Genomic DNA, 25,852 nt, shown 5'->3' with positions numbered 1-25,852 from the left:
CCAGCTCTTATCGGGAGGCCCCCGCCGTGACGGCTGGGCTTGCCCGGTGCTTTCCAGCTCAGTGAGCGGCTGCGTTCCCATTGCACGGATGAGGCCAGTGGAGCTCAGAGACGTCAATCAGGTGTGGACAGAACGCACAGCCAGGACGCAGAGTCCGTGTCTTAGGCCACTGGCCCACGTTTCCTCTCACGTGAGTGTCCTGCCACGCTGAGACACGCAGCTGCCATAGGCTGGACGCTTCTGCCCGTTTGTTACGTCATCTTGGCAGTGGCCTCAGGAGATAGGCAGTTTTGTGTCCATCTCATGGAGGGGAAAACCGAGGCCCAAAGGGACTGGGTGAGTGAGTGGCTTCTTTGGGATCGAACCCAGAGGTCTGGCTCCAAAGCCTGGTCTTTCCTCAACGCTCCTCCCTGCACTGCTTGGTTTTTATCAGTTCTGCTGGGTTCAGGCTGTCGCCGAAACGATCGTGTGTTTCCCGCACACGCAAGGAGAGACGGAGGGGACCTGGCAGTGGCTCTCACACGCGAGTTGCAGTTGGTGACCCAGCCTGTCATCTCTGACCCTCAGAGCCTGTAGACAGGCCCTCAGATTCCCTCTGGCCTGTCGGGAGCCTCCTTCCCTGTCGCCACAGCACTGGCGTCTGCGGTGACAGCTGCTAGGGGCGGATTTCTCTCCTCCCTGGCCTGCCCGCCCCCAACCGCAGGCTCCGTGCCGCCCCCCTGAGACATGGGTGTCCTAGCAAGGAGGGGAGCTGGCACTGTGTGTGCACGGACCCAGCTTGGATGTGCCACCAGGGTCTGTGGCCTGTCCCGGGGAAAGCCATTAGGCAGCTCAGAGCTGGTGGGGAGACAGGGCAGGCGGGGCCAGCTGTGCCGGCAGGATGTGCCCATTCCTGTCCCTGTCCAAGGCCCTGTGGCAATGGACTGGGCCTCTCTGCCTATGCCTGGGACCCGGGACGGCCACAAGATGAATTCCCTGGGGCTGGCACTTCTTAGCCAGCCCGCGGGGGCCCGTGTGCAGATGCCCTATACTGACTCAGGTCCTTTCTAACTAAGCAAAGGGGATAGAAAGAGGCCCACCTGGCCTTGATCCTGGCTCACTCCTTAAGGCACGTGGGAATCCCACACGAGCCTCAGGAACTTTCCAGGGCTAAATGATGTCAGAAGTGTGGTGGGCTCCAAGCTCTGCAAAGAACCACTGGCTTAGCGCCTCCAAGCACAGGATACAGGGGCTGAAGGAGTCGCCCATTGTCACACGTCCCAGAGGGATAGGGGGTGCTCCATGGAACTAGACAAAAAACGCAGCGTCCTTGGGGCACCTGGATGGCTCGGTCGGTTAAGCATCTGACTCCTGGTTTCGGCTCAGGTCATGATTTCACGGTTCGTGGGTTCGGGCCCCGAGTCAGGCTCCACACTGTGCAAGCCTGCTTGGGATTCTCTCTCTCTCTCCCTTTCTCTACCCCTCTCCTGCTTGTGTTCTCTCTCTATCAAAATAAACCTTAAAAAATGCATGGTTCTGTGGTCCATTAAGTTTGGGAAACACGAGGTGGAAAAAAGTGTGGTATTTTTCTTCACTGCAGAACTTGTCAGAGCCTTACAGAGCTAACGTGTTGTGTTGATTCTCTAAGGGTTAGAGACACGGCATTGTTTCCAAGACGACCCAAGCATTTATTCCCCGCCCCCCCCCCCCCTCGCCGCGCCCCGAATCTTGTGGTCTGCTCAGAGCCTGGGTTCTAGAACCGGCTCAGCCGCTGACACCCTGCTTGGCTGTAGGCAAGTCCCTTCCCATCCGTAATGTGAGGGGAGTGGGCAAGAAGCCGCGAGAGCCCTCTCAGCTCTAATTCACGCTTGTACTAAGCTTCCTTCACACCTATACTGAGGGGCCTGCCTGCCCGTCTCACAGGGAGGGTGAGGGGCTGAAATGAGATCACTGCCGTCATTGTCCTCACCAACATCATCGCAGCTGACATTTACTGCCACCTGAGCTAAGCCTTTTCCATATGCGGGAACTCCTTCCCTCCTTGCGGCCACCCCTTGACGATGCTTTATTGTCCCCAGCGTACAGGTGAGGAAACTGGGGCCCAGCCAGGTTCACTAACTTGCCTGAGGTTACCAGGGAGCCGATGTCAGGACTAAGGGCTACCAGGGCACACCCTCTTAGCCTTGACCCTGGTCTGCCCGAGAAAGAGCGTTACAAACTGTGAAGGGCTGCTCCCTGACAGGGGCATTCTTCTGTGTAATGTTGCTGTGGTTCATCCAGGGGACCTGGGGACCAGGGGACCTGGACGTGGCCTCCTGGGGCAGGGCTCGGGCCCTCCCTTTGCGGGCTTTCCCGTTCTGCCAGAGTGAGGAGGGAAGGGGTCTGGGCCACCTCCTCCTGGTGCGGAGCAGGGCTGAGGGGTCTGGGGGTGCCCAGGGGAGCGACTTCTCCACGGTGAGGGGTGCGGGAGGAGGTCTGAGGCCACCCACGGGACAGAGATCAGACGACCGAACCCACGGGTTAGGGTTTCACACTGCCTTGGCATTACAAACCCTTCGTGCCAACGAAATCGTATCTGTAAGAGAAATATACTGGCCTTTGGGCTGAAGGGCATGAGTTTGGGGGGCGGGGAGATGGCCTCAGACATCAAGGACTCCTAGGATGCCACAGGCCACCACTGCCCTGGCTTATTTTGGAGGGTGTCTGAGGCCCAGAGAGGGGGACTGACTTCCAGTGGTCACACAGCGAGTCCTTGGCCACGCTGGGAACGGGAAGTCCAGAGCCGGGCTCCCGCCTGCACTGGGCTGGGGTGGTGGGGCTCTTGGGTTGCAGGCTGGGCCTCCTTAGGAGCCTGAGGGCAGGGTCTGGGCAGAGCCCTGCTGGGCCCCTCCCTCAGTAGCGGCATCGCCCAGACTGCTCCCCGGGGCACAGCTCGGGCAGCCTGGCTCCCAACGTGTAGGGCTCAGCATCTGCTGTCCACGGGGCACCGTCGGGCCCCGGCCAAGTCTGAGATGGCAGGTGCCACGCTCAGAACTTGGCCTGCACCCAGGTCTGACTTCTGTCCCCCCCCCCCCCTTCCTGGCTGTGTGCCTCTAGAATTGGGCACCTCTCTGTGACTCTAACAGGCGTACCGCTGGGGTTCTGCCCGGGGGCGGGGGGGGGGGGGCAGCAGGTACGCCAATGCCAGACCCCTTCGCTCTCTGCTCCTCAGGGCCTGGCCTGAGCATGGTTCCGCCCTCCCCGAGGGATCTAGAGCTGCCCCGGAAAGGCAGCCTCGCCCTCCCTAGTCATGGTCCCTTGGGGAAATTTCCCGATGGCAAGTGTATGCTGAAACCCGTGGGCAGGATGCCACCCTCAGCTACTGCCCCGTGGAACGAACCTCTGGCAGCTGAGCCCACAAGGGGGAACTTGTTCGGTACACAGATCCCAGGGCCTCACCCCCCCCCCCCCCAGACCTGATTTAGTAGGTATAAGATGGAGCCTGGGAATCTGTATCCTCAAAACTCAAGGCGCGGTCAGGTTTCTCAACTACCGATCTGTGTGTGGTTCTCTTTTCTTTCCCTCCCTCCCTCTTTCTCATGTTTTTTTCCTGTCGTGGGACCCTCCACATGGACTCCTGCATGGAGGTACAGCGTGCAACAGATAAGAGCAGAGCTTGTGGCCGAAGGTAGGACCGGAGCCCTGCCCGCTGATTCTTTTATCAGCTATGGCAGCCTCTGGAGTGACCTGAGGAACCCTCAAGGGTTCCATGGAACACAGTTTGAAAACTACTGCTTATTCCACTTCCTTCCTCTGTTGGGTAGAAAAACTGAGCCCCAAAGAGCTAGCCTGCATGGGGCTGGGCTAGTGAGGCTTTGTTAAGTTCTCTGAAGCTTCCTATGGATATTGTCCCTGGGGGAGACCATACAGCACAATTACTGATGACATAGACTCTGGAGTCAGACCAGTGCTGGAGTTGAAACCCGGTTCTGCCTCTTCCTGGCTGTGTGACTTTGGGCAGAAACTTGACCTCTCTGTGCCTTGGTTTGTTCATCTATAAAATGGGGATAATAACAGTATCTATCCTGGAGGGTTACTGGGAAGATCAGATAAGTGAATATTTGCACAGAGTTTGAGGCACGTGAGACCGGGCTGGCCCCGAGTTCTGACACACGTGTCCTTATACGTGTGCTCCCCCGGGGTGACCTGGGGGCTTCTGTCCCAAGCACTTAGGCTTGGGCAGCCTAATCGCTGTGCTGGCCACAGCAGGGAGTAGGTTTCTCCTTCGAATCTAGAAAGAATGGCGTCATGGCTGGTGGATGCTCTGGGCCACCAGGTCCAAGCCTCCCTGTTCTGAGGCGGGGAAGCCTGGGTTCTCTCACAGAGCAGCACTGGAACTACATCTGGACTCTGTGGAGAGGGTACACAGCTGGAGGGATATCAGGTCCACACAGCCTGATGACCAGGTTTTATCCCCAGGGACAAGTTTTGCTTGAGTCCTCTTTGCGCTCAAGATGTGTGTCAAGCCGCCTCCACACTTTTTTCCTACCCCCGATGGAACTTAAATCCACTCAAATCACGGGGGAATGCGGGCCACGTGGGGCCAGTGCTTTCCAGGCTCCAAAACGCATGCAGCGCTCATTTCTGAGCCTGTGAGGAGGGGAGAGGACGAGAGGACACCGAGGCTCACGGGTGAGACAACTCGCTTGAAATCAGATGCAGGGGCCAGAGCTGGAGCGATGATCCAGGCACGGCCTGGCCCCGCTGGGGAGGGGGAGGGGCTGCAAGGGTCCTCCAGAGGGAGCACGGTGTGCAGTTTCATAGATTCTCTTGTTTTGGTGCAATTAACTGCTATTTACTGGTAACCCGTTAAGAAAACAATCAGACAAAACCTGAAACTCAGTAATGCAGACGAGCAGTCCACCAGCGTGTCCTGGGGCCTCGGATTCAGAAGGGCGACTGCTACAAGCAGCCCAACAATGTTGCCAGGCCTTCCTGGGGACGGGCTGGGCAATGGGAGGTCCTGCCACGTTCAGGAAGACCGGGGCAAGAGTTTCAGTTACTGCTGTTCTTGCTGCTTAAAGATCAGTCCTCTTGGGATCATGTTCTCATGGACTGTTTGCTGGGGACGGTGGTCAGAGCCCTTAAGAGTACACACAGGGTTGCATATTTGCGTATGTTTTTCAGTAAGTGGGCTTCACGACCCCAGGTGGCAGTGGTTCTGGGATGAACTGTCCACACCCCGGCTGCCAGCAAGATCTACACCCGCGGTTGGCCTGTACCGTGACACTTCACTAGCGATGCACTGATGTTTATGTTCAAACGCTTCTAACGTACAGTCCAGATCAAACTCCTACGTTATCTTCACGTTTATAGGGCATTCCTTCATAACCTAAGCTTATGAACCCTCTTCTAAGATAAAGCTGTGATTGCATGTATTCCCTCCTGATACTTTATTATCGCCAAGTTCTTTTCCTACTCGACAATGGGAACAGGTGGGAGATGTGGGCCTATGGCAGTGTTTGCCCCACCTAGTGGGGTGTGAATGGAAAAAACTTCGGAGCCGTTTGTTGGGAGCAGATGGGCTGGGGGTGGGGTGACTGTGAGGCCCGTGTTGTGAGAATGCAGGTTTTGGGTGAGAGGCCCTGTAGCTATTTTAAAACTCCCGGTCACAGGGCTGGTGACCCCGTATGTTGCAGCCACACGGCACTGGGATTCCCCACTGGGCATGGGTGTGGGTGGCTCCCGGGCCCAGGCTGTGGCCAGGATGGGAGACGCCGCCTCACGTCGGGGGCGGAGCTAACCCCGAGACTGCGGCAGCTCTGTGCAGCGAGGGGTCCTGCAGCAGGGCAAACGGGGGCACGCCTCTGGCCCGGATGGAGCACCAGTGTGGGACAAGAGCTTGTATGTAGTCTGCCTGCCCCAGTTCCTCCCATGGGTGGGGCTCCCTGACCTGGGGGTAAAAGGCTGCCCGAATGGATAGAGTAGATGCAGTCCCACCAGCAAGGAAGTGCTAGGCTGTGCCACAGACTCCTGGTGGGCAAGGTGAGCTGCCAACCAGGCCCAGCCCCTCACTGCCCAGGTGGTAGAGTGGCCAAGGCACTATGGACTCCCTAGGTTTGAAATCCAGCTCTGTTCTTTACTAGCCCCTTGACCCTGGACGATTTACTTAACCTCAGTTTTCTCATCAAAAATGTAGTGATCTCGTCAGTTATGGGAGGGTTAACTGAGTTAATGCATGTAAAATGTGCAGCATAGACCATGGCTCGTGGGAAGTGCTTAATAATTGTTAGATGTTATTATTACGTTATTAGGTTGTATCTGTTGGAGCCTGCCAGCACGGGTGGGAGAGCACATGGAGGGGCCACTGAGCACAGCTGTGCAGGTTGTGCACTGTACAACTCAGGGCACCATTTCCACAGTAGTGCCTTCTGGAGTAGTGCAGTACGCAACCTGTGGGGCTGTACCCTGGCCCTAGATGCCCTGGGCATCCCGACTTCAATTTCTAATAGGTACCACTTGAAGTCGGACCACTTGGGGGTAAGGTCTCGGAGAAGATTAACAAAGGAGGTAGTGTGGCTTTTGAGTCGAGCTTCAAATGAGGTATGGCTCAGCCCTTAAAAAGGTTACAGGGCTAGAGGAGCGATAGTTAGAATCTTGGCCAGGTCACTCCTCTCTGGGCCAAAGTTCTTCCCATCAGTCCAGGGCGGGTCGGGTGGGGTGGGGTGGTGGAGTTAGTTTCGGGATGACAGAAAGGCTTTCCCCTCGTATGCCAAAGTCTGACTGATCGGCAGGGGCTGTCTGAGGCTTTGTAAAGTGAAGAAATCAGAGGCCACTTTGGGCTGGGTGGGAGGGGCTCTTTGATTGATTAGTGATGTCTGCATGAGGCCAGAGAGCAGGGAGCAGTGGCATGTAAGTTTGGGCTTCTCACCCTCCTCAGCCCAGTGGTTCTCCATGCTGACTGCACCTTAGAATGCACCAGAGAAGGCTTACCCACGCTCTGATTCAGGGATGTGGCCTGGCATCGGTTAACGGTTTTCACAAGCTCTGCAGGTGATTCTAACGTGTGGCCAGGTTGAGAACTGCCGGGGTGGACGTCCCTAAGTTCCCCAAGTCCTGAGCTGCACGACTTCTCGGCATGGTTCATAGATCATAGAACTTTGAGCTTTCTTCCAGCAGAAATGACAGGGGCTTCCATCAGTTTGATTGCTGGAGAGGATTTGTCTTTAAGTTGGGAGATAGAGGTCGAAGGCCCTGGCTGCAATCGGGGGTTGGGTATCCAGGGTGACCTCTTCTCGGGCAACACTGTGGAGTTTCACTGGGAAGAGGCCCAGGCTTTGCATCGGAGGTATCTCCTGGGACTCGAAAAAGCCTGGCCCACACTGGCTTGATCAGGAAAGTCCTGTGACTCCATTGATTTCTCTCTTAAGCTCCTCTCCTGTCCCCAGGGTAGGTGGGACGTTGGGACGATGCAGAGGCCCACTGAGGTCTGCAGGAAGTAACATGCCCCAAACTCACAGGCCCGTTTCTGGGCCTTTGGAAGGATGGCCGGGGAGAGAAGGAAGCAGAGGAAAGCTGACCGGGGCCGCTGGACTGGAGAACTCAGGGCCAGGGTGCCAGGCTTACAGGTGGCACGATAGGACCACAGGCAGCCCTGGATGCTGACAGCTCCCCCAAATTATAGTCAGGGCGGCCAAGGTGAGAGGTTTCTGGGAGGCCACCCTGGCCTCCGCCCCCACCACGGGCCCAGAATTCAGCCAGAATTCAGCCAGCTTTCCTCGGCCCCTCTGGACCCAGCCCTGGAATTTCAAGGAGCAGGCCATGCAGGGGCTTTGCCCCCCGCCCGGAGCAAGATAGAAGCACTCAAATAACATAGAGTTCAATAATATTTTAAAATAAGCTTTATTTAGATTTTTTTTTTTATATTTTATATTTGCATCCATGCCTTCGAGAAACCTTCCCCATGGGAAAAGTTATTTTCAACTAATTTACCCATAACTCATTCGCTATTTGACGTAGTTCTCTTAAATAAATCATCCTTAGTAACTCTTAGATTTATCTCCTAATTTACAAAAACTGAAATGAAAAGGAACTACTGAATCATTACCAGGAGTGGTTGCAATCTTATGTTCTCATAAGTAAAGGGCAAACAATAAAAATCAACCGAAAGGAAACAAAAAATCATGGGGGAAGAAAAGTGTTTTCTAAAGTCTCTCTCCGTAGAGAAAGATGTCAGCTCCGGCCGCGCTCCCTCACCGCCAGGCTCGGTTAAACAGCTTAGCCGAAGGAGGCCCGAAAGATCCTTATTAGGTACCCTGCCTGCTCTTGCCCAGCAACCGCCCCCCCGCCCCCGGCCCCCACCGAGTCAGAAGGAAAGGGAACAGCCTACTGGTGCTTTTTTGTTTGCTTTAGAGACTTTGGACAATATATCCTATCTTTCTGATATTCTCCAGCACTTTCAAATCTCCTTTCTTTGTAAGAGCTGAAAATGTTACAGTTAGCAGAAAGCGCCACTACTGTTGTGCAGAGGGTGCGGGTCATCGAGCTGTGTTAGTAGTTAAGGTGAAGCAGGGGGAGGGGGGGGGATCCACAGGTCAACAAAAGAAAAGGTGAAGCTAGTTTTAGGCCTTAGGAGGCCCTGGCTTAGAAGCTCACGAGTTCTCCATCACCTGGCGTTACAATGCACACGGTTCCTTTGCTGGTGAAGCCTCCCTGGGGCCAATGTTGCTCCCCAAACGGGCCGATTTCCTGCCAGCCCTTCTCTCCTGGGGTGAGGGGGCTCAGGCTGTTGTGACAAGTTGGGAGGACAGGGCCCAAGGGATCCCGGGAGATTCTATTAAGTGTGGCTGGAGGAACCAGCCAGAATGGGGAGGGCAGAGAGGTTCTGGTGCCGGACACTGTGTCCCCAGCAGCCCTCCCCTTGAGGTGGGTGCCTCCCCCAAGGACACCTGCCTGGCCAACATGCAGAATGACCCGAGGATGAGAAAGACACAGCTGCAGGGAAGAACCTATGGCCTCTCGAGGCCCCTCGTGGCACTGACTCGGGCCGAGGGTCCCTGTGGCCATACCCTGTGGTCATGTGATTGGCTGTCTCACTCTGAACTCAACCGCTCTCACAAAAGACAGACCCGAGAGAAGGTGACCATCACAGCTGGCCCTCTGCTCACTGAGGTCAGTTTTCCTTATTTCAGATAAATAAATAGATATTTAGAAAGGGGGAAGAGCTACGGGTGGGAAGGAAGGTGGAGTGCACTTCCATGCAGGGGCCGAAGAACGGGGGAGAAAGAGAAGAAAGAACGGAAAAAAGCAAGCTTTGAAATCCAATGGTCCTTGGGTTCTGGCCACCCTAAAGTCTACCTTGCACAGTTTGGCAGCAGCATGATAATAGAACAGACAAGTCAACAAAACACCCGCCTCCCGCCCACCCCATGGAAAAATATACATTCCAATATTTATGTAATAATTTAGAATAAGTCTTCTGCGTTTGTGCAAATAAATTAAACGGAACAATTTTCTTTTTTTTTTTTTTTTTCCATAAAGAAAGAAACGGCAACGCAATTTAAAAACTGGCAGGCCGTTAAAAAGAGCCCGTTTGACCTCCGGCACGCCGAGCCAAGGTAAGCCGCCCCCCTCCCCCCCGCCGCCCCCAATCCCCTGGCCGGGCTCCGGGTCTTGGCGAGGAGCCGACCTTACCCGACCACTTGGGCAGCTTGCGGATTAAAGTGACTCGGCGCCCCGGGGACAGGGTCTGGTCCCACGCGTTCACACCTGGGGGGCGGGGCGGGGGGGGGGGCGGGGGAACGGGACAGCAAAAACAGACCACATCCTTGGGCAGACGGGCTCCAAGAGTAGCAGTTTGGACAAGGGACATTTACAAGCACGGAGTGCACAATAGTTTTGTTATTTACAAATACACAGCAGTCCTTCAAGTTTTCAAGTTTCATAAAAAAGGAGGAGGGGAGGAGAAGGGGGGGGAGGGTGAGAAAAAAAAACAACCCAACGAACCGAACAAAAAGAAAAAAAAACAAAACACGGAAAAGAAACAGAAACAAACCCAGATTAACAACACGACTGTATCGCTCCGAGGACGACAGAGAGTTGACAGAGTCACACACGGTTGGAGTATGTACATCAATTACAGAGGTGGCGCCGCAGGGGGCGGGGCCCGCGCTCGGCCACGCCCAGCACCCACGTGCGCGGGAGCTCGCGCCCGCACACGCCCCGCCACGCACGCCCCGCCGCGCCCCCCCTCCCCCGCGCTCGCACGCACGTCCACACGCACAGACACGCCTGCGCGCGGCAGGCGCAGGGAGGCGGGTATCACCAGTCCGCGTCCTCCTCTATGTAATAATCAGGGGCGGTACCATCAAAGAGGCCGGGGTCGAGGGACTTCCGCTGCTTCCCTCTGGCGAAGACGCGCGAGATGGAGCCGAATCCCATCTTCTCTTTCTTCTTTTTCCGTTTTTGGTCTTCAAGATCCTCTAGTGACTGAGGAGTCGGTCGGGCGGCGGGGTAGAAGGAGAAGAACAAAGCCACCTGAGCTGGGTGCGGGGGGGGGGGGGGGTGGGGAAGAGGGGCGGAGGGACAGGGGGCGGGCAGGCGGCAGGGGCCACGGGTGGGTGAAATGCCAGGGTCTGCCCTTCCTCGCTGGCGGAGCCCACTTGGGCCAGTTGCGGAAGCTCTCTGGGACCACGGCGGGACCCACCCGAGGCCGCTGTGAGGGTGGCAGCGAGGACCACCGTGCTTACAGCAGTGCCGCGTTATAATAACCCTTTAAATGACCGCTAGCTGCCGCTCTACAGCTGTCAGTTTGCCCACACCCTTGGGGTGCTTCCTGAGGGCCTGCAGGAGCGCGTCTGCGCACTTGGCTCCCGCTGGGCCCCAGGCCTCGTCTGCGGGGACATGCGCCAGGGGTACGGGTTGCCTGTAAAAAGAGAGTCCCCATGGGAAAGGAGCCCCAGGGGAGCCCGGAAAATGAGGAAGGGGGCGACCTGAGCTTCGTGCCAGCCACGAGCAAGGGCCCTGGACCTTAAGGCCTTGGCCAAGAGGGTCGACTAGAGCGGGGAGGCTGGAGCTTGAGTTCTCGTCCTAACTAGGTCACTACCCATGGGCTCTTGGAGTGCCCCTTGCCTCTCTCTGAGCCCAAGACCACAGTGATGTCGGGGATAGCCGCCTGTGCGGGCTAATGGGCCACAGGGTGGTGTCTATAGGAGGGCTTTACAAACTGTCGAGTGCCTTACACAAAGACAGGGAGTGTCATTGGGCAAAAGATGGAGGTTAGACTAATGGTGCCCAAAACACACCAGAATTACCTGAATTCCAGGGCCCATCCCATACCTGGGGGCTCAGATCCTTCAGGCTTAAAGGCCCCCGGAATCTGCATTTGCAAAGTCTTTCCTGGTGGACCCTGATGGAGATGGGCCGTGCACAGACCAGCATCTGGGGACCCCAGGACTAGAGAGTCCGTCTCAGAGACCCCTCTCGACTCTCAGTTCAGGTTTTCCTGCCTGTGGTCCCCTCCTCACTGCTGACAGGGTACTGAAAGAACAGTTTCTTGCAGCAGGGGACCCAGTGAGCCTCTGGCCTGGGTCATCAACCATTGGCTGCCAGGAGCCACTCACCAGGGCAGTGGGACGGAGGATGTATGATGCACTGAGTGGGTCCACGGACTGGAAAGGGGACTGGGGAGGGCAGACGAGGCACTGAGCCTGGCTCAGACGCCAAACCTGGATTGACTGAAGCAGCGGCTTCACTCTTCTCTGCCTTGGGTGTCCAAGAATGGAAGTGGGGATGCCGAGGGCCCAGGGGAACAAGGGGTGGGGGAGTGGGCCCAAATGGCCAGGGGAGGCACACCTACCTGTACAATAGGGTTGTGCAGGTTCTTCTGAACTGGGCCGGGACTGTCGCCCTGCAGCCAAAAAGAGGGAGAAGATGAAACCGACGCGAGACCCGTGGGAGCAGAGGTGGCCCGTGGCCCGTGGGGCCTTCCGTGGAAGGAAGCCCTCTCTCGGGGACCACCCTGCCTCTGTGCTGGGGAACCCACCCCCACCCGCCCTGAAGCAGACACTCCCAGATGGCTCAGCAATGGCACCTGGGGTTCAAGACGCTGCCTGGTCCAGAGGTCCTGGGGTGCTCTTGCCTCCTCAGGTCTCTCAATGACCCCCTTCCCCCACCCAACACCCAGTGATCAACAGATCAGTCAACTGAAGGCTTCTAAGTTCCTGTCCCACTTGGCCCATCAAGTTGGGACTGGAGGTTGTTTATACTTGGGATTTTTCATAAAGAAATATGGTTTTAAAGACCACACAAAAAAATTTCTGGACAGGAAGACACGGGAGACCATGTAGCTTCTAATCCCCCCCCCCCCCCCAATTCAACGCATCTCTTATTCTCTGGGGGTGCAGGCAGGGCTCATTAGCCTGATTTACAGATCCAGAGAGGCTCTGGACAACCCAACGTGATGGAACTAATTGTAAGCGGAACAGGAACAGATCTGGGACTGTTTCTTCCTGGTCCAGTGCTGCTTTCCTGTGGGCAGGCAAAGGTGGCTGGACGCAAAGCCTTCGCTACAGCCCAGACTCTGGCTGCCCTGCCTGGGGGGCAAACGGATCACAAGTCATTAGTAGGGGGGGCCTCTGATGGTGGTTTCCAGAATTGCAGGCAAAATATCCATGAAAAAAACAATGTCATTTGGGCCGAAGTCCATCAGTCTTCAACTTCCCTGCACTTGGTCCCCACCTCTGCTCTAAATTAGTGGCCACAGAGTAAGAGGATGGGGAAGTCCTTAGTCTGGGCTGGCCTGTTCTTGCTGGTACCAGGTCCAAGGCCTGAGAACACAGGGTTACCTGGTGCTTTTTCTAGGCTCTTCTTGGCTTACCTGTGTGCACATCTGCTGAAATGGGGGATGAACGTGGCTGAGGGTGGGCGGGAATGGAACAAATGCTAGTTTAGTCTTTAGTCCCAGCCCAAGGTTTGCAAACAGAAACTAATCTGGGGGGCCACTGAGATAGGTCTACTTTAATGGGGAAGAGAATGAAGCCAGTGCCCACTGAAATGGCTGTGTGCAGACAACTGGCTTATCAAAGCACCCATTTCCTGGCAGCAGGGCCCCTGTGATCTCGGAAATAAATACGCTGGACTGCCACCTGTAGCAGCCGGTATGTGTCAAGGCCAAGTTGAGCAAAAGGCTAGGCCAAATGCAATTCAAGAGGTCTTTAGGGAACCCGTGCTGAGAATGGGCTTTCCTACGGGATTTTGGCTATCAGAGCCCCCTTGGGCCCACCACAAGAAGACAAAATATGGCACCTGGGAAGGTCTTCTCATTTGGGGTGTGCATGGCTACTCTTAAGTCTCTGGCCCATGGTCGAAGAATGGGGGGACCCTTGGCTGTGAGTACAGCCCATCAGTGGTCCCGCAGAACCAGAGGACAGATGTCAGAGGCCCTCTAGTGGCCCTTGTTCTGTCCTTCAAGACCACCTTTGTCACGGGGTTCTGTCGTGGGAACTAGAGAAGAACAGATTGCTTCCTTAAAGCCCCAGTTAACAAAGAATCCCAGCCTTGAGTGGGATTCAGGCCCGAAGCGACCTTCTTGGCATCCTGCCTGGGCTGAATGAAGCCCCGGGCCAGCGATCCCTACTGTCCATGTTGCCAGGTGAAGGCAACTATTTTCATTTCAGGCTTAGCTACTTTTAGTAGTAGTCTTTAGCTACTCTCCATTGTTCTTGTAGACTGGACAAAACTTTCCAGTACGATTATTCATATATAGAAAAGTTACTGATTTTTCTACACTGATTTTCAACCAGTCCCGTTAATGTACTTGGTCATTATCGGTTCTAATAGCTTTGGAGGTTATTCTCTTGAGTTTCCAGGTAGGAAAGCAGATCCGTGGCAAGTGATGGTTATTTTGTCTGTCTTTCCTACCGTATTCACCTCATTCCTCCTATCAGTCTCACTGGTTAATAAAACATTAAGTGAATTTTTGAGAAAGCTCTCTCATGTTCTTGAACACCTAACTCTATTGTGTCTCTGCCTTCACGGCAGGGGAACCGCCCTCCGTCGTATCGACCACGTGACAGAACAAAACTGTAGCGTGGCCTCCACACCCCGGATCCAGTGTCCACATGGTGTCCTCCTGTCCTCAGATGCCTGACCCACCTTCGTCCCCTTCTCGGGAGCCCGACTGTCTGCTCTGCCGGTCACCAAGAGTGAGGTGGCCAGGGACCCGCACCTTTTGGTAGCTGGTGCCCAGTATGCCATCAAAGAGCATTTGATTAAGCAAAAGAAAAAAAAAAAACAAAACCCGAGAACAAATTCGTGGGACACCTCTCCAGAAGTAGCATTTGCCCAGACTCCTGGAAACTAAAAAACAAAACAAAACCTGGCTTATCCCAGGATGAAGGACTGAGAGCTGGCTCTCCATGGAAGTGAAGGGTGCTGGTAAGGCCCCGAAGGAACCTCTGAGGAGAGGCCCGCAGTCCTAGACCAGAGGTAATCCAGGCTGCACGGACCCTGAGCCGACCCAGGCCCGCCTTCCTCTGGGTTTTTCTGGCCCTCCCGGACACAAGGAGCAAACAGGCCTCATTCCTTTCTCCCCACATCCATCTCTTCTTGCAAAAGGAGAGAACAGAACAGGAAATGCCTTCGCCAGAGTGCTCCCTGGGTGGACGAGAGGAAACAGCGGGTACGTCTTCACCCCTCCACCCCGCCCCTGCGGTTTCCAGGCAAGGGCCCGGGGCCCAGGCCCTGCTGCTGCTGGCCTTACGTTGCAGAGGGAGTGCGTCCGGTGCCGAGGGGAGTTGATGTCGCTTGGCGTGGACGACCGGTCGCCTTCGGCGGCAGATGCGTCGGAGATGACAGAGGGCTGCCGCGAGTGGCAGGGGCTCACCCTGACCGCTGGAAAGCAGGGACAGCTGGTGAGTGAGGGGTGGAGAGCATGTCCTCGCCTGTGCCGCCCTGCAGTGGCGCCCCTGTGCTCCCGTTACGCAGGTGACAATGCCGACGCATAGAGAAGACACTGTCTAGCCCTTTGCCCTCCACTCCACAGACCCACACACGGCCAAACGGCAGCTCCTGGGAAGGTCCGGCATGGCCTCTGGATCCGAGGTGGCCCTCTCCTAACCGCAGTGAAGGAGAAGAGGCCCGAGTTTCCAGGGACCTTGATGACTGTCCTCACCATACTCTCACCAGCTGGACGTTCCCTAGACCTGGCTCAATCCTAACCGCTGGTCAACACCAGCTTCCCAAGTGAGAAGCCTAGCGGCCACCGCTGGGTCCCCTCTTTCCCCTACACCCAGCACCCAGTCATCAGCACCTTCAAACACAACCCCCAATCCGTCCACTTTTTTTTTTTAACTTTTAACATTAATTCATTTTTGAGACAGAGAGAGACCATGAGCAGGGTAAGGACAGAGAGAGAGAGGGAGACCCAGAATCCAAAGCAGGCTCCAGGATCTGAGCTGTCAGCACAGAGCCCGACGTGGGGCTCGAACCCACGAACCGCGAGATCATGACCTGAGCCGAAGTCGGACACTCAACCGACTGAGCCACCCAGGCGCCCCAAAGACGTCCACTATTCTCCAACCCCGCTGTCATTACCCAAGCCGAAGCCACTGCCGTCTGTCACCGGGAAGACCGTGCGGCCTCCCAGCCTCCACTGAACGGGAGTCCTTGCTGACTCCATTCCTCACGCTGCAGTAGAGCGGGGCATCTGGTCACCCTGCGGGGGAAAACCCCCAAGGCCCAAAGGGAGGTGGCCCCGGCCACCCTAGCAGCCTTGGCTCACATCACACTGGCTTTCTGACAGTGCCTGACACAGGCCATCTCCCTCCTGCCTCCGTCTTGGCTGGTCCCGCTGCTCCATCGGGAGGAATTATCACCGTTCACGTCGCTCCGCCTGTCCTGAGAGAGGCCTCCCCCAACTGTCCGCTCTCCCCACGCTTTCCCCCACCAAAGAGCCTGTCTTCCGCCGATTTCACTCCCTGTTGAACGAGACGGACTGAGGGCCTCCTGTACGCAGGCAGCATGGGAGCAGGGAGCGGACTGGGCTGCATCACGACAAAGATCGTCCTTCCTGCCAGTGGCCATACGGTTCGATGTGGGGGGCTGGCGGGGGAGAGGGGTGGACAGCGGGCTTTGCGGTCGGGGACTTGGGTACCCAGCTGGGCCACGGCAGCACCTGCGGGCTCTAAAGGCCAGCAGCCAACCCCCAACTTGCACGCGTCGCCCAGAGGCAGCCACTCAACACAGGGACCGAGAACAGAGCCAGGCGGGCTGCGGACGGGCGGAGGGGTTTGGGGCTTGTACCACGGCCAGTGGGTACAGACGCTGCCCGGAGGCCGCACCCTTCCTCCCACCAGTGCCCGGAGGGAACACGTGTGACGTTTACTTGTGGCCCTCCCACACACCCCGTGACCGCGAGGAGCCCTGCGGTCTCCCCTGCCAAAGGATCCCATGAGACCCAGGCTGGAGAATCCGCGTTCCCGCTCCCTGGACACAGTCATTGGTCCAGGGGTGGGCACGTGATCCAGGCGGGCCAATCAGACTCCCCTTCGGGATTTACCATAAACCCAGAGAAAGCGCTTAGTTTTTCTTTCTCCTGACTTTTGCACTTAAAGACCTTAAAAGCCTGAAACTCCCGGAGACCGTTTTGCTGCTCTGTGGAAAGAGAGGGCCTAAAGATGAGGCCGAATGGAGGCAGGTGGAGAGGCGGGGGCCCCAGGTAGCATCCGGTCTTCAGGAGCCAGCTGTGCCTGAAGTCCATCTCTTAGACTTCTCAGTTACAACAAGCCTGTGGCCTCTGCCCCCACACCCCCCCGCACGCAGCTACAGTGTGAACGGAGAGGCTGCCTGCCCCGCCCTGGGAAGGTCAGGAGCCTCCTAAGAAGCCGCGGCAGCCAGGGCTGGGCCCGGCCGGGGGCAGGACTCACCTTGCCGGTCTGCAGGGTGCGGGGGATGAGAGTGGTAGAGGGTCTGCTGGCTCTGCCGGATGGCCGCGGTCAGCGGGAGGTCCGCCTGCACCACCCACTCCTGGTTGCCGTTGAGCACCGTCTCGCCCGGCATGGCGAGGGAATGCCGCTTCGGGACGTCCTTGGTCAGCGTAGCTAAGGACTGCTTGGCCTGGAGAGAGAGCCGGGAGACACAGAGAAAATGGGATCGAGGGGACCTCCCGGCCTGTGGCTCGGCCAAGACCCACCGCGGTGAGAAAGCCATGGATCCGCCCTCGGTACCTGGGCAGCTGTGACTCTGAATGGCATGGCCCGTCAGAGTCTAACACCTGCACCGCAGGCCTCACTTTGGGGTTGGCCCTTGGTTCCTGCTAACACAAAGGGAGACCAAGGGGACGCGAGAGAGGGAGACCAAGGAGGCAGAGGAGAGGGGGTCCAAGGAGACACTTATCACCCATTCTTTCGAGTTCTCTAAGGACCAGCCGGGATTTGAATGAGATTGGAGGAAAATGGGTGCTTTGCCTGACCACCCTAACTCCTCCCAAATTCAGCCCACGAGCTCCCCTTTACAAGGTGCTGTGCAGTGCAGGCAGGGGACAGAGCAAACCCTCAACCTGGCTCCCAGGATCACAGGAGGAAGCCCAGGAACAAGTCCGGGGCTGACTTAGGGCAGGAGGGATAGTCCAACATCTCTCAGCCTTGGGTGACTCCCTGCCACGCAGGTGGGGTTTTACTGAAGTCATCTCACATTACTTGGGGGAGAAAATGGGCACATAATGAGCCATGCATTAATGCATATTCTCTTCACCACAGTCTCTTTCCCTTTCTCAACTGGTTCCCCAAGATCATGCCAGGGTCGAGCGGGGACACAGGCAGGGGCCCAAGGGTCTTGAACCGAGCTCTCCAGTGAACCTGACAACCCGGGACGTTGCTACAGATAACAGAGTCACCGTGAGTGCTGGCTTTGACCTTGATACGAACATGGGTAAAATTTAAACATCTTATCTGTCCTAGCTCCAGAATGTTCTATACCTTGCCCGAGGTCCCAGACGCTTCCTGGCAGAGCAGGAGCTCTTGGGAAAGAGATTCCAAACAGAGAAATGGATCGTCGTTGGCCTAAAACCTGATATACCCTTATCCTGTTGACCAGCTATGTTTAAAGTCACTGCCAGGGCGCCTGGGTGGCTCAGTTGGTTAAGTGTCCGGCTTCGGCTCAGGGCATAATCTTGCAGTTCACAAGTTCGAGCCCCGCATCAGGCTGTGTGCTGACAGCTCGGAGCCTGGAGCCTGCTTCGGATTCTGTGTCTCCCTCCCTCTCTGCCCCTCCTCTGCTTGCACTCTGTGTCTCTCTCAAAAATAAACATTAAAAAAAAAAAAGTTAAGAACGAAGTCACTGCCTTCTCTGAGCCTCGGCTTCCCCACCTGTAAAATGAAAACCCCAGAGCAAGGACACCCCAAGTCTACGAGATCACCCCCCTTCCACGGCAGAGGGAGGCTGAGTTGAAGGTGTCAGCCCCGTCCCCCAAGCCAGAAAGCTATCATGTGCTCAGCACGACAGTCCTGGGCTTCAGGCAGGGAGGGTAAGATTATTTGTGCTTGACAGAGGGGAAACTGGAAGCTGAGAGAAGTGACTTCTTCAAGAATGCACAGCAAGTACAATGTTCAAGTCGGGTCCCAAGCCTGGGAGCCTGGCCCTGAGCCCTGGGGTTTCCACGGCACCCACGCTCCTCAGCGGCAAGGAAAATAACCACACAAGGAATGCAGACTCCGGGTGCACGAAGCAGAGGATGGGGTGTGCCTGGTCACCATGAAATGCGCAGCACCTCGCTCGGGGCAGGGCACATGCAGCGATCAGTAAAAATCCGCAGCATAGACGGAAGCAGGCCCTGCCGTGTCCAGGCTGATGGCTCAGGGAACCCGCTGTGTTAACTTACCGCAAGAACAACAGACCAATCCTTCTGCTGAAGGAAGGGGCAAGCGGCGTGTATCTCCGAGCTGCCCCAGGCTTGCGGCCACCCAGCACCACGGAGACCCTCATTTCCTGGCCGCCAGGGCACTTCAGCTGGGAACACATCTCCTGTCCCTCTAGGTCATGTGCATCTGGCCTCCTGGCCCACCATCCTGGGCACCACTCCACGTGCTAAGCTGCCCTGCTCCCTGCTTCCTCCGGGCCCCATCCATCTCGGCTGCCTGGAAGGTGGACCCGGGGTGGAGACACGAGCCCCAGGTCAATCTGCCATCGTGCTAATTAACCCCCAGCTCGGCCTTCTCGCAAACATTCACGGGCACGTAGGCGGGAAGCACGGAAGAACCCAAGGCAAGATGCCCTCTCTGTCCCCTCCTGGCTTTCTTCTCCCAGGTGGGGCTTCGTCTCCGTCTAGGCCTGGGAGAGGCACTTCTAACTCAGCAGGCAGCTCGACATCGCTGCTACCTGACAACTGGGAGGTCCCCTGTGCTTGGTCCTGCAGGGTGGGGCGGTGGTACCCCTGAGTTCTGAAGCACAGGGACCTCTTACAAATGGCCCACTTGTGGCAGAGACAAGACCTATAAAAAGCAGCGCGTAAAGTCTAAGATACAGGCATGTGTGCACACGGGATCCGCTCCCCGTGGCAGTCTACACAGCACTTCTCCGGCTGACCGCTTCCGCTAAATGCAAGTTAATGCTGGGAGCTCCCCCTGAGCTCTGACTCCCTCTTCTCTCTGAGCCTTTACCCTCTCCTGAGCACTCTGCACCCGAAGTTTCAAGCTACTGGACATTGGCTCAAACACCCTGTTATGACACGAGTCAGAACTGGGTTCAAACTCCACTTCTACTGTTTAACTTGCTGTGCGACCTTCAGCAAGTTCCTCCACCTCCCTCAGCTTCGGGGTCCTCCCCAGTAAGACGGGGGGCAGAGGAAGATCACTGCCATGTAAGTAGCGCCCCCTGGAGTTGTGGGACGAGGGGCCTTTGGAGTCTGGGCTCGGAAACCCGACTGCCTGGGTTTGAGCCCGGCTGTGCCACTTCCTGGTGGGGGGGGGGGGGGCGGATCCTGGGCGAGGTCCCTCACCGCTCTGTGCCTTCATGCCCCCCTCTGTCAGATGGGGATAACACAGTTGCGATGCAGAGCCCCGGCCTAAGATAAAAATAGTCAATAAAGGTTAGTGACTTAAATCCTGAAACATCTTCCACCTCACAAGTAGGAGTCAGGCGTGAACTAAGTCCAATGAAGGCCCAGGATGCCAGCTGCACCACTGCCATGTTCCATAAGAAGCAGTGATCGAGGTTGGTGGGATATTTATGCCCTAAGACGGGCCGATAAGATCCAGGGGGTGGCAGGACCCTGCCCGGGGCCTCCCTCTGGATCGGGGCTGATGAAGGCGCCTGACCGGCTGGGGGGTCTGCTGACCGGCAGCCAGGAGGTATTCCATGTTGGACAGTAAGCCCGGGCCCCCGAGGGATGCCGGGAGCACGGCTCGGCAGAACCCTTCGTTAGCTTTCCGAGGGATTCCTGCTTGTCCAGGGAACGTCTCTGCTGGCCAAAGGCTGCTGGGGGGGATCCTCCAAGAAAACACCAGCAGGTTGTGAGGTCTGGCCCGCTGCTCCCAGACGGCAATGGCCCAGGGCCAGGGGGTGGCGCCTGCGGCAGGCGGGTTTCTTGGGAGCGAGGGCAGAAACAGCGCCAACCCGGAGCACGGCCGCCAGAAAAGGAATGGAGACTCGGGCCATCCCGTCATCCCCCTGCCGCCTGACCCCGCCTCTCCCCCACCCTCACTGCACCGCGCCCGACTCTCGCCTGGGTCTGTGGCGGCTGCCATTTTCACAGATGAGGAAACTGAGGCCCAGGCAGGTTAAGAGTGACTCCTGAGGTCACACGGTGACTGGCCAGTGGAACGGAACCGGAAATGGGTCTAGGTGCCCAACACCAGTCAGTAAGTGACCCTCACTGAGCACCGGTGCGCACCTGCCCTGGCTCACCGTCACCTCACCTCACAATCCCCACCCCCCCTCCAGGCGGAAGGCCTCGTAGCCCTGACTTCACACGTGTGCAAACTGAGATTCAGAGAGGTGAAGTCCCTTGTCAGAGGTCACACAGCCCGAACATGGCGGGACCCAACGAGGACTCCGTTAGAACCGAACGGCTGAGAGAGATGCTAAGATTAGACCATCCCACGCCCGACGCTTGAGAAACGTCCAACTTTACAGAAGGCTGGCTCTCCACGGGGGCGAGACCCACCCCCACCTCCCCCAGGGAACCCTGGGAAATGCCCGGAGACTTCTGGTGGTCACAGGTGGGAGGTGCCCAAGGCATCTAGCAGGTGGAAGCCAGGGAAGCTGGTGGCCATCCTCCAGGGCACAGGAAGGCCTCACAACGAAGACGGACCGGCCCCAAATGTCAACAGTGCTGAGGGTGAGAAGCCCCGTTGACCGACTGTATGGTGAACATAAAAAAGCCTCCTGTTCTGGAGAGACAGCGCTGATAGGAAACTAGGTCAACACGAACCAAGGTCCTGGGGGGCAGGACTAGCCTGCCCTTGGGGGAAGCGTGTGCTCTCGGGGGCTGGCGGGCCCGTCTCCCTCCCCCTCCGTGTGACGGAGGCCAGCGAGGAGGGCCCGAGGGACGTGCGAGGGTTGGTGGGGGAGGGGCCCCTTCAGGCCAGCAGCCGGATGTCCCTACAGAGGCCCCGCAAACGGAGCCGAAGCCTCCACGTCACGAAGCTCGGGGCCTCCCCGACTCCCAGCTCTGCCTCTCAACCCGCTGGGCAGCTCTGGGTGAGCCTCTCGCCCTCCGAGCCCGCTTCCACGTCCCTAAAGCGGGCACCACAAGAACGTGAGGGGTGACGGCCGATGGATACGGGTTTCCCTTTTGGGGCGGGGCGGGGGGGGTGCAAGCTGTTCTAGAACCGAATTGTTTGGTGACGGTCGCACAGCTCTGTGAACGTTCTAAAATCCACCGAACTGTACATCTTGCAAGGCTGAGTTTCACGGGATGTGACATCTCAGTAAAACAACATATTAAAAAATACATGCATTCTCCCCACGGGGTGGTGCCACAAAGCCAATGCGGCCACAGAGGTGAAGCCACGCCACGTGCGGGAATGTCTGGCTGGGCCGGAAGTCGTCATCGGGAAGACGTCCACCCGAAGGGCAGGCGGCCGAGGGGGAGCGTGGGTGCTGCCGTCAGCAAACAGCGAGGGGGCTTTGCTTCTTGGGAAGCCAAAGCCTTTGGCTCTTTCTTACTCAGGTCAAGCAGCTACGCAAGGTGTGTGGAGACCGGGGAGGGGACGGTGCCTAAGCTAGAACGGGGCCCCCTCGTTCTCACCGGGCACCAGGCCGCTTCCCACGGTTCTCGTGTCACGGCACGATGGGCGGGTGGGAATTGACCAGCTCAGCTCCCTTCTCCTCGGGGGCACCTCAGGGTCACTTGAGAAATTACTCATCACCAGCGGCCACAGCCAGGACCCCCAGGTGAGTGGTAACCGCCGTGACCCAAGATGGGCCATTTTCACACTTACAAAAAAACGGAGGTGAAATTCAAAGGACAAAGGGTTCGGGTTCCTGCTCCCCAGGGGGGGCTGCTGAGCAGACCCACTCCGTCTGGAACCCTGGCTTCCCCACCTCTGCGGCTGCCTTGGCTTCGGCCAGCCATTTCTTTCTTTTTAAAAAAATGTTTATTTTGAGGAGGGGGGAGGGGCCGAGAGAGGAGGAGGGAGCGAATCCCGAGCAGGCCCCGCGCTGTGTGCGCAGAGTCCGGCGTGGGGTTCAGTCCCACGGACCGTGGGATCGTGCCCTGAGCCGAAATCAAGAGTCTGACGCGTAACGGACCGAGCCACCCGGGCATCCCATTCTGCGAGCCGTCTCTAAGCCTGGCCCTCCGGTGCATCCCCTGTGCCAAACCAGCCAGGCTGCTTCCCGTTGCCCGCACCCGAGGACGTAAGGCACGCGCACAGGGGTGGCGCCCTCCCTCCGGTCCCGGCCTGGGCAGCAGTGCAGTGGGGCGCACGCTGGCCAACATGAGCTTCTCTGGATGGTGCTCCGCGGAGGAGACCTCCAGTCTCCCGGGCACCCCGACAGAGCTGGGGCTCTCATGCTTCTCCGCAGAGCCCCCCGCTTTGCGGCCGAGCCCTAGGCAGACACGGGCCCCACTGATGGTATAAGGAGCTGCAAACACTCCCCGTAACGACTCACACTTAGCAGACGGGTGCGATGCCTGCCAGAGGGGGCGGCCAGAACCTGAGTTTTGCTGGCCAGAACGGAAGCAGGTTGACCAGTCTGGGCATGGGGAGAGCGGAAACAGAGGTGGTTGGGTTCCCACTTCTGAAAAGTCCCAGAAACACCCAGAATGCTTGAGGCCAGTGCTCTGAGGCAAGGAAGACACAGCTGTCCACCCACGGGGCACTGGGAAGACCTGGGAGGATGGGAACCTTGCTTCCCCCTGCACCCACTTCCTAGGTCTGAAGCGGGAAAGGCTTAGCACCGGGGACCTCAGGGCTGGGAAAAGCCCTCCCCAGAGGGGACCTGGCGGCTGCACCTTGTTCTGGCCTGGGCAGTTCTCACCACTAGGGGTCAGCATTGGACAGGAGACCCAGGAGGGGCCCAAGGGTCCTGACCTGCCACGGGCGCGGCCCACGATCCTGAAGGAAGTGATCGTAGAGAACCTTTGTGTCACCCAATCATCACTGTGTACGGGCACGTGCTAAGTGCTTCCCCTGCATTATTTAACTGAAACCCTCAAAGGCCCCGTGGGGTATATGCCATTATCCCTACTTAGACTCGAAACAGGCCCCAAGAGGTGAAGGATCCTGCCCAAGGTCACACAGCTGGATTCAAGCCCAGAACCCATGGCCATCAGCACATGGTTGGTCAGTGTCAGAGCTCTGAGGGAGAACCCTGAGTTCTACGAGCTGCGTGGGCCTCCCCACCCCTCATGAGCACCTTGCATAGTCTCCTTCCAGCCACGATCACGTTGAGACCCTGGTGGTTTCAAAGGCCCCTTACTTAAGTCATGGGATCCCTGGGCTTCCCCCAGCCACCTCCTGGGAGGGCAGGGTGAAGTAAAGACCGTCTCCCCCATTCTGATACAAGATAAAGGGCGCGGAAGCCCAAAGAAGTTCAGTGAGTGGCCCCAGGTCACGCAGGGGCAGGCAGAACAGGACTCCAGGGCTCTGGACCCCTCCCACCAGGCCCGGACATACCACCTGGGTGCTCTGTCCCCACATGCAGGCTGGTCACCTCCATGGAAAACACAGAGTTTGGAAGTACTTTGAAGGTTTGTTTTGGAATAGAAAAAGAATAACAGTTTTTTCCTTGACAACCTAAGTAACACATTTTTCACTAGAGATGTAAACAGGAGGGGAAACAAAGGAACTAAAATCTCTTACAATCCTACTACCCAGAAAATAACCGCTCTTAATTTTTTGGTGCATTTCCTCCCAAAGCAAATGTTTTCCTAAACAAATACGTGTATTTTAGAATATTCTTTATGTTTTTATTTTTGAGAGAGAGAGAGAGAGAGAGAGAGAGAGAGAGAGAGAGAAACAGAGCGTGAGTGGGGGAAAGGCAGAGAGAGGGAGACACAGAATCCCAAGCAGGCTCCAGGCTCTGAGCTGTCCGCACAGAGCCCGGACGCGGGGCTCGAACTCGCGGACCGTGAGATCATGACCTGAGCTGAATTTGGACGCTTAACTGACTGAGCCACCCAGGCGCCCCTAAATATGTGTATTTTAAATCAAGACGGGCTTGGTTTCTTTGCTGACAGTGGCCTGGGAGTGTGGTGGATTTCATCCCTGCAGGTGGAGGAGAGGCTGTGGTCCGGGCTCAGCGGTCAACCTGAGCAGACAGCAGACCCCGCGCCCGGCCGCACCCTCTCCTCCGCCCACCCTGTCCGCGTGCCCTGTCCCCCGCGGCACGTCGTGGGTGCCCCGGCTGCGTGGGGCGGGGGGGGGTCTCACCATGGCCAGCTCGGCCTCCAGCTCCTTCATCCGGTTGTCCTTGAGGTCCAGCTGGGAGCGCAGCGCCGTGGCGTGGTCCGTGGCCTCCTTGGCTTGGCGCCGAAGCTCCCACTTCTCACGCTCCAGCAGGTCCTTCTCCTTGGCCAGGGCTTTGACGGCGTCCTCGCTCTCCTGTGGGGACGGAGCGCCAGGGGAGTTACAGCGGGGCTGCGGGACCGCCTCTCGGCCCACAGACACCCAGAGGGGGGCCCTGACCCCTGGACCAGAGGAAGGGGAGGGGAGGCGCTCTGGCTGAGCCACAGATTAGCGGGGGGACTGGACACAGACAATCCGTTAGTAGATGCTCAGTGAACAGCGTTTCCACAAGACGTGAGCAAATGAGCGTGACGGGTTAAGTCGTCTGACCTCGTCAAGTCTCGCTGCTCCGTCTTTAAGATGGGGGCAGGGGGTCGACACCGCTTGTTTCAAGTTATAAAGATCAAATGACTTTACACGTGGGAAATACATGGCGTCTGACGGAACTCTGGGTCAGTAACGGGTGCGGGGCTTTGTTCTGTTGTTTGGTAACGTGTGTGTCCCAGGCACGGAGGGGCCCAGGAGACACCTGCAGCCCGGCTGCTCTGGCGGCCACGGGGTCCCGCAGCACCTCACGAGGTCACAGCCGATGACGGAGCAGGCCGAACCCCTCAGCTCGCTGCTGGGTCTGGATGCAGCACCGTCCTCCGCCAGTGCCCCCGCCAGGAGCTGTTCTTCCCGGGGTGCAGAGGGAAGGGCCGTGCAGGGGCAAAGCCAGCAGGCGGGGAACACAGTCAGGGGGCCTGACCTCCCAGGGCAAGAGCTGGTGTCAGAAGGCCAGGTGCCCCTCCCGAGAAGAAGGGTCCCAGCACGGAGCCCCGCCCACCCACCCAGCAAGGTCTTCTGATTCACCAGACCAGGAGCCACGCTCAAGGTCCCTGTGTGGCCTGGGGCACATCCTGCCTTGTTTAACAGCCCTGTCGCAGAAGGCCCGACTTCCAGAT

General features: G+C 57.5%; 1 protein-coding gene across 1 annotated transcript in view; it reads right to left on the bottom strand.

The window, feature by feature from the left end:
• Nucleotides 1–25,852, bottom strand: part of KAZN (kazrin, periplakin interacting protein) — a 158,824-nt gene that overhangs the window by 40,558 nt on the left and 92,414 nt on the right. The window contains exons 4-8 of the mRNA XM_042951590.1: nucleotides 24,834–25,004; nucleotides 16,884–17,073; nucleotides 14,720–14,850; nucleotides 11,816–11,866; nucleotides 10,323–10,446 (exon numbers count right to left, since the gene is read on the bottom strand). Coding sequence (XP_042807524.1) covers nucleotides 10,323–10,446; nucleotides 11,816–11,866; nucleotides 14,720–14,850; nucleotides 16,884–17,073; nucleotides 24,834–25,004 — 667 coding nt within the window. The remainder of the gene's footprint in view (nucleotides 1–10,322; nucleotides 10,447–11,815; nucleotides 11,867–14,719; nucleotides 14,851–16,883; nucleotides 17,074–24,833; nucleotides 25,005–25,852) is intronic.

This window comes from Panthera leo, chromosome C1, assembly GCF_018350215.1.
Source record: "Panthera leo isolate Ple1 chromosome C1, P.leo_Ple1_pat1.1, whole genome shotgun sequence".
Classification (NCBI taxonomy): Eukaryota; Metazoa; Chordata; class Mammalia; order Carnivora; family Felidae; genus Panthera; species Panthera leo.
This window is presented reverse-complemented; position numbering and strand designations above follow the sequence as displayed.